We start from the raw sequence: 7385 nt of genomic DNA, 5'->3' as shown, positions 1-7385 counted from the left end.
TTTTTTTTTTCAGAAATATTGGAATTATGAATAAGAAGATTAGTGTAACAAAGTATGATATAAAGTTTGAGATTTGTAGATTTCATGTATGTTTCTAAAATCTTCAATTTTCATTTAAGAATATATAAATCCTGGTTTTTATATGCTTCTAATTTATTCTTGTAGGAGTTAATACTATTGCATCATATATGGGACCATTCCTAATCACAAACTTTGTGAACTATTTACTGCACAAGCATGATGATTCAAGCATCTATCATGGACTGATTCTTGCATTTGTATTCTTCATTGCCAAGACAATAGAATCACTGAGTCAAAGGCAATGGTATTTTGGTGCTCATATAATTGGTGTACGTGTACGAGCAGCTATGAGTGTGTTGATTTACAAGAAGTCTATTTCGATCAAGTATTCTGGTCCAAGCAATGGGAGAATGATTAATTTGATCAATGTGGACGTAGAAAGGATTGGAGATTTCTGTTGGTACATTCATGGAATTTGGTTGCTTCCTCTTCAAGTGGTTTTGGCCTTGGTTATTCTTTACAAAAATCTCGGTGCTGCCCCCTCTGCTGCTGCTCTCATTGCCACAGTTTTGGTCATGGTATGCAACACACCTCTGGCCAATATGCAAGAAAAGCTTCATTCCAAGATGATGGAAGCAAAGGATTCACGAATCAAAGTAACATCAGAGACTCTCAAAAGCATGCGAGTTTTAAAGCTGCATTCTTGGGAATCAACATTCTTGAAGAAGCTGCTTATGCTGAGGGAAACTGAGAGGAGTTGGCTGAAGAGATACCTCTATACATGCTCAGTAGTGGCTTTTCTCTTTTGGGCGTCACCTACTCTGGTTTCAGTTGCCACTTTTGGTGTATGCATTATACTCGATACACCATTGAACACAGGAACTGTTTTGTCTGCTTTAGCTACTTTTAGAATTCTTCAAGAGCCTATCTACAACCTCCCAGAGCTTATTTCCATGATTGCTCAAACAAAGGTATCAGTGGATCGTATTAAAGAATTCGTGAAAGAAGATCAATTGAAGCTAATTCCTGGTCATACTCCAAAACAATCCAATGTCATGATTGTAATTGAGACGGGAGAGTATGCATGGAAAACAAGTGATCAAAATTTAAAGAATCCTACGATCAAAATTGTGGAGAAGATAGAGATAATAAAAGGATACAAGGTCGCAATTTGTGGTTCTGTTGGTTCTGGCAAGTCAAGCCTGCTAAGTAGTATACTTGGTGAGATTCCCAAGATTTCTGGGGTAGGGGCAAAGGTCTATGGGACAAAAGCTTATGTTCCACAATGTTCTTGGATTCAATCTGGAACTGTAAGGGAGAATGTGTTGTTTGGTAAGGAGATGATTGAAGGTTATTATGAGGATGTTTTGGAGGCCTGTGCCTTGGACCAGGATGTCAAAATGTGGGAAGATGGAGATTTGACTGTAGTGGGGGAGAGAGGGATGAACCTAAGTGGGGGACAGAAACAAAGGATTCAACTGGCAAGAGCAGTCTATAGTGATTCCGATGTATATATCTTGGATGATCCTTTTAGTGCTGTTGATGCACATACAGGAACACACTTGTTCAAGGTACGTACTGGAATACACTTGAAAATTACTCATCGTTATAGCTTGTGGTTTTTTGTTCATGCATGCACATTTATATTTATATTTAATATTGATATGGATTTGATTGAAATTTTGAATCGTTTGCAGAAATGTCTCTTGCAACACTTGTCTCTAAAAACTGTCATCTATGCTACTCACCAATTAGAATTTCTTGAAGCAGCAGACCTTATCTTGGTAAGTTTTTAGATTTCTTTTGCTCTAATCAAATATACACATGGCAAAACTATTTCATAAATTCTCTCCTCACCTTTCTTATTTCTTCATAGGTAATTAAAGGTGGTCAGATTGCTCAGTCTGGAAAATATGAAGATTTGATTGCCGACCTCAATGGTGAACTTGTTAGACAAATGGCTGCACATAGGAAATCGTTAGACCAAGTTAATAGATGCCAAGTGGATGTTTCCTTAAAGTGTAGAGCTCATCAAGTTAATCTAATAGAGGTGGTAGAAGAGAAAGGGCCTTTCAACAATGGCAAGCTTCCAGAAAAGAGTCACGAAGAAGAAGCAGAAACTGGTCCAGTGAAGTTGAGTGTTTATTCCACCTTTGTAACTTCTGCTTATGGAGGTGCTCTTGTCCCAGTCATCCTTCTCTGTCAAGTCCTCTTCCAGGGGCTGCAAATGGGCAGCAACTACTGGATGGCTTGGGGAACAGAGAAGGAAGGTAAGATCAGTAGAGAGCGATTGATATGGGTGTTTATTATGCTGTCCGGTGGGAGTTCCATCTTCATATTGGGAAGGGCAGTTTTTCTGGCAACTATTGCTTTACAGACATCTCAGTGTCTCTTTCTTAGAATGATAACTTCAGTATTCCGAGCACCTATCTCATTTTTCGACATCACTCCTTCTAGCCGAATCCTGAATAGGGTTAGTTCTATTTTTACCTTTAACTTCTTCAAGTTTAATAGATTCTGTTTTGTTGAAGTATATCCAGTTTTTCAAACTAAAGCTTAATTACTATTATTTCTTAACAAACAAAACGGATTGCAGTCTTCCACAGATCAAAGCACTGTAGACATGGACATTCCTTATAGATTAGCTGGATTAGCATTTGCACTTATCCAACTAATAAGCATCATAGTTCTTATGTCCCAAGTGGCCTGGCAAGTTTTCCTTCTTTTCCTTGGGGTTCTTGGACTCTCCATATGGTATCAAGTAAGAAAACAACTCGTTTCGAAATAATGTATTCATTGTTTAAGATTTAAGATCTTGGTATTTTCACTCATTCTCATACAAGTAGATTGACTTAATGCTCCTTCCAGCTGATATTTTGGTGCTTATGTGTTATATTACATTTTATTTTATTGCAGGCCTATTACATTACCACAGCTAGAGAACTTGCGAGGATGGTTGGAATTCGTAAGGCTCCAATCCTCCATCACTTCTCAGAATCAATCACAGGGGCAGCAACAATTCGCTGTTTCAACCAAGAAAACCGCTTCTTGATGAAGATAATGGACCTCATAGACGATTATTCGCGTGTAGCCTTCCACAATTATGCCACGATGGAATGGTTGTCTGTGCGGATCAATTTTCTGTTCAATATTGCATTCTTCCTTGTTCTTGTCATTTTAGTGAGCTTGCCAAGGTCTGCCATTGACCCAAGTAAGCCCCTTCAATCATTCACGTTCAGTCAGAAATGAGTTACCAGGAAACATGACTTAAGCATTAAACTTTACTGTCATTCTGTCTTATAGTCCTTTAATTGATTTTTATAAACTTCAAATTTTGAGCTAATGAAAAACTTCTCATATCTCAGGTTTGGCAGGACTGGCAGCTACCTATGGTTTGAACCTCAGTGTTCTCCAAGCTTGGGTGATATGGAATTTGTGTAATGTGGAAAACAAAATGATATCAGTGGAGAGGATCCTTCAATTCACAAATATACCAAGTGAGGCACCACTAGTCATTGAAGATTGTATACCAAACCCTGAATGGCCAACTGATGGAAAAATTGAACTTAAAAACCTTAATGTTCAGTATGATCCAGCTCTTCCAATGGTTCTCAAAGGGATTAGTTGCACCTTCCCTGGACAGAAGAAAATTGGAGTTGTAGGCAGGACGGGGAGCGGAAAATCCACCTTGATCCAAGCTCTTTTTAGAGTAGTAGAGCCCTCTGGTGGACATATATTAATTGATGGTGTTGATATTTCTAAAATTGGTCTGCAAGACTTGAGATCAAGGTTGGGAATAATTCCACAAGACCCAACATTATTTCAAGGAACCATGAGGACTAATCTGGATCCTTTGCAACAGCATTCAGATCAAGAAATATGGGAGGTTAGGATTGAACTTTTTACTTGAGCTACTGAAATTAGAACACACAAATATATGGTGGTATTTTTATCTTTTTACTAATATTGTGATTGAATGTATAACTCAGGTTCTGAATCAGTGTCGACTCACAGAGATGATTAGGCAAGACCAAAGGCTTCTTGATGCACCTGGTACATAAGAAAAGAAAATATAGTAATCTTTTCAGTTATATACTCTGAATTAAATTTATTTTGTCTTGATCATTAGTTAGATTTTATATTTCCTTCCAAAACCTGGATTGCAATACAGTTTCTGAAGATGGAGAAAACTGGAGTGTGGGACAGAGGCAGCTTGTGTGCCTGGCACGAGTACTCCTAAAGAAAAGGAGGATTTTGGTGTTGGATGAGGCTACAGCTTCTATTGATGCAGCGACAGATACTGTAATTCAGGAGACTATAAAAAGAGAAACAAGTGGATGCACTGTCATTACTGTGGCTCATCGAATTCCTACTGTTATCGACAATGACTTGGTTCTAGTCCTTGATGAAGGTACTGTGCAATATCCTGAAAGAGGCAAAGCTGTTGCTTCTATGACAGAATTTGAAACTTAAATAAGAACATTCAGTTTTACTTAGATGAAAGTAAAACTTAATACAACATTCCCCTTTGATCACTGAAAACTTAAATACTTTTTAGGTGAAATGATTTGATCATCTTTTTACACTCTTTGATTTGTACAGGAAAGGTTTTAGAGTATGACTCTCCAGCTCGGTTACTTGAGGATAGCTCTTCTGCATTCTCCAAGTTGGTAGCAGAATACTCAAGGAGATCTTCCATGAGCAATTGCTTTAGAGACCTATCTTGAGTATTTGGTATTGAATTGTGGATGACCCTCAACTACTCCAAACTCTAAAAAAATGCCTGTGTTCTTCTCCTCGCAATCGAAAGTTTATCTTTGTGGAGTATTGGAATACATTGATACCATGAAGGCTTGTGAATCAATCAGCAGATATTTATCTGGTACATGCATGGATATAATGATGTTGTAGTTGGGTCAAGTAGTAATAATCTACAGCCTAATTGTTAATGGGAGGATGATGTGATTGAGCTGGTCGATAAAGAAGTGCTTTACAAGGGTGCTTACTAGTGAAAATGTGAACTCCTGAAGAAGCTGCTGCTGTGTCCTGAAGAAACTGATGCTGTGTTGGCACCTCTCAAACTATGTGAGACATGCATAACTCATTTCAGAAGATAGAAGCCTGGAATGAGTAAACTGCAGTACAATGAGTATCATTTGCTCAGTCAAAACATCTCTTATGGATACTTGCAAGATTGGTTATGGATTTATAGTGTGCAGCAAAAATTCACAAAGAGCAAAGGCCCGTTTTATCTTTGGTCTGATTGAGAGCAAAGGCCTGTACTGTTTGTAATATAGCAAAGTTGTTACACTATTTCCTTTGCGAGTAAAAGTATAGTTCAAGTTTTCAACCTTGCCATTCCTTCTGTAGTTCTGTATAAATGACTATTGTCACTTTGTCAGCCACCATAGCCGGTTAGATAAGAATTATCCTAGTTGTTTTTTGTTTTTGTTTTTTTTTTATTATATATAGTTGTTGTAATTTGACTATATTTACGTAACAGAAAACAATATTCAAATCAGCAAAGGATTTTGTATTTGACGAACTGATCACTAACAGTCAAAAAAGAACAATTATCAAAGCTTACATCAATGAATTGAGGAACAAGACATGTTTAAAATATATGAAAGATAATCTTTTAAGGCAATTGTTTCCTTAATGTCATATATTTCAGGAGCTAGATCAGTTGCCGATGAACAAGTAAGAATTGCCTCAACAAAAATTGATGGCAACAGCCCTCAGAGAGTGAGCCATTTGTAAAGTAAGGCCAAACTTGTCTTCCATGTTCATAGTCTCAGGTACAACTCCATCTTCAAGCTTCCATTCAAAACAGTTGAGAACTGAACCCAACATCAATGGCAACATTCTCATAGCCAATGGCATACCCGGACATATTCTCCTCCCACCACCAAAGGGAATAAGCTCAAAGTTTCTTCCTAAAACATCGATTTCGGACCCCAAAAATCTTTCCGGCATAAACAAGTTTGGATTGTCCCAAACACTGGAATCTCTGCCTACTGCCCAAGCATTGATCAGAACTTGTGCACCCTTAGGAATAATGTACCCTCCGATTTCTGCTTCTGCACCGGCTTTACGTGGAAGTAGCAATGGCACTGTTGGGTGCATCCGGAATGTTTCTTTGATTACTGCTTGCAAGTAAGGAAGTCGAGCAATGTCCGATTCCTCGATTGGTTTTCCTTTCCCAATTACTTGGTCTAGCTCCGCTTGAGCTTTTACAAGTTTCTCTGGACTGTGGAGAAGCTCGGCCATTGCCCATTCCATTGTGGCTGAAGTTGTATCTGTCCCCGCACTAATCAAGTCCTAATATTTCAGTAAGACAAGAACAATGGGATATTGTAAATCAAAAACTCTTGCAAAGTATTTCATGCACAAATTTGAAAAGGCATTAATTTTTTGGTGAACTATAATAACAATATAAAGATTAAAGAGTAAGAAATAGTTGAAAAATAGAGACTAACCAGAAACAAATTCTCAACTTCGATCTTGTCCATTTCCTCATTCTTCTCTTCACTCATGTTTATAAGAGTATCCAACATATCATTAGTCGAAATATAATCTTGCACTTTTCTGGATTCCAACCTTTGATTGATCATCCCGTCGATGAGGACTATCGTCTTGTGGAAGTGGTTGGTTAACCGTCGCCTTATTCCTTGGGGGTCAAGCTTCCTGAGAAAATGAAAATAGTCCGCAACGTTTGGTTTCCCTATCTCTTCCATGATACCCCAAGTAGTCTCCTTCAACTCCCTAGCCGTCTCGCTACTCGGATTATCTAAATCCACGGAGAAAATAGTCCGGGACATTAGATTGAGCGTGGTTTTGAAAGCAGCCGTTCCGATGTTCACTGCAACACCTTTCTTTTCGCTTTCGCAGATATCAGCAATGAGCTCCTGCACTTTTACCCTTCGGTTGGCTTGGTTTGCATCAAGAACTTTGGGGGAGAACAGTTGCGAGGTACATATTTTGCGAAGGTTTCTCCATCTGTCCGAAACAGGCAGCCACACCATGCTGTACTCGCAGTGGTTATAGGAAGTGACAGCATCAGGGACAGTTCGGTTGCAGAAGACATGGTCGTGGGTTCGGAGGATTTCTTTGGCCAAAGATGCTGATGAAACCACTACTGTGGTTACTTGACCGAGCTGCAAACTGATTATGGGACCGTAGCGTTGAGAAAGCTTGTTCAAAGAGAGATGGGGTTTGTCTCCAAGCTCGAGGAGATTGCCGATTATTGGAAGTGGATTTGGTCCTGGTGGAAGCGTGGCTCTAGGAATTTGTTTGCTTCTTTTTCCAAATAAACGGAAGGCTTGGACTGAGAGTCCGGCAAGGCATAGACATAAGAGTATGCA

At 38.8% G+C, this 7385-nt stretch overlaps 2 protein-coding genes across 2 annotated transcripts in view; one reads left to right on the top strand and one right to left on the bottom strand.

The window, feature by feature from the left end:
* Positions 1-4748, top strand: part of LOC101293364 (ABC transporter C family member 3-like) — an 11211-nt gene extending 6463 nt beyond the window's left edge. The window contains exons 3-12 of the mRNA XM_004310137.1: positions 166-1592; positions 1719-1805; positions 1898-1998; positions 2047-2494; positions 2618-2734; positions 2938-3232; positions 3387-3907; positions 4011-4074; positions 4193-4432; positions 4624-4748. Coding sequence (XP_004310185.1) covers positions 166-1592; positions 1719-1805; positions 1898-1998; positions 2047-2494; positions 2618-2734; positions 2938-3232; positions 3387-3907; positions 4011-4074; positions 4193-4432; positions 4624-4748 — 3425 coding nt within the window. The remainder of the gene's footprint in view (positions 1-165; positions 1593-1718; positions 1806-1897; positions 1999-2046; positions 2495-2617; positions 2735-2937; positions 3233-3386; positions 3908-4010; positions 4075-4192; positions 4433-4623) is intronic.
* An 802-nt stretch (positions 4749-5550) lies between these two features.
* LOC101293063 (geraniol 8-hydroxylase-like) overlaps positions 5551-7385 on the bottom strand; it is a 3307-nt gene continuing 1472 nt past the window's right edge. The window contains exons 2-4 of the mRNA XM_004310136.1: positions 6501-7348; positions 5745-6342; positions 5551-5681 (exon numbers count right to left, since the gene is read on the bottom strand). Coding sequence (XP_004310184.1) covers positions 5677-5681; positions 5745-6342; positions 6501-7348 — 1451 coding nt within the window. The 3' untranslated portion in view covers positions 5551-5676. The remainder of the gene's footprint in view (positions 5682-5744; positions 6343-6500; positions 7349-7385) is intronic.

This window comes from Fragaria vesca, unplaced genomic scaffold (genome assembly GCF_000184155.1).
Source record: "Fragaria vesca subsp. vesca unplaced genomic scaffold, FraVesHawaii_1.0 scf0513160_u, whole genome shotgun sequence".
NCBI lineage: Eukaryota > Viridiplantae > Streptophyta > Magnoliopsida > Rosales > Rosaceae > Fragaria > Fragaria vesca.
The sequence above is the reverse complement of the archived record's forward strand: the minus strand, read 5'-3'. Positions and strand labels throughout refer to the sequence as shown.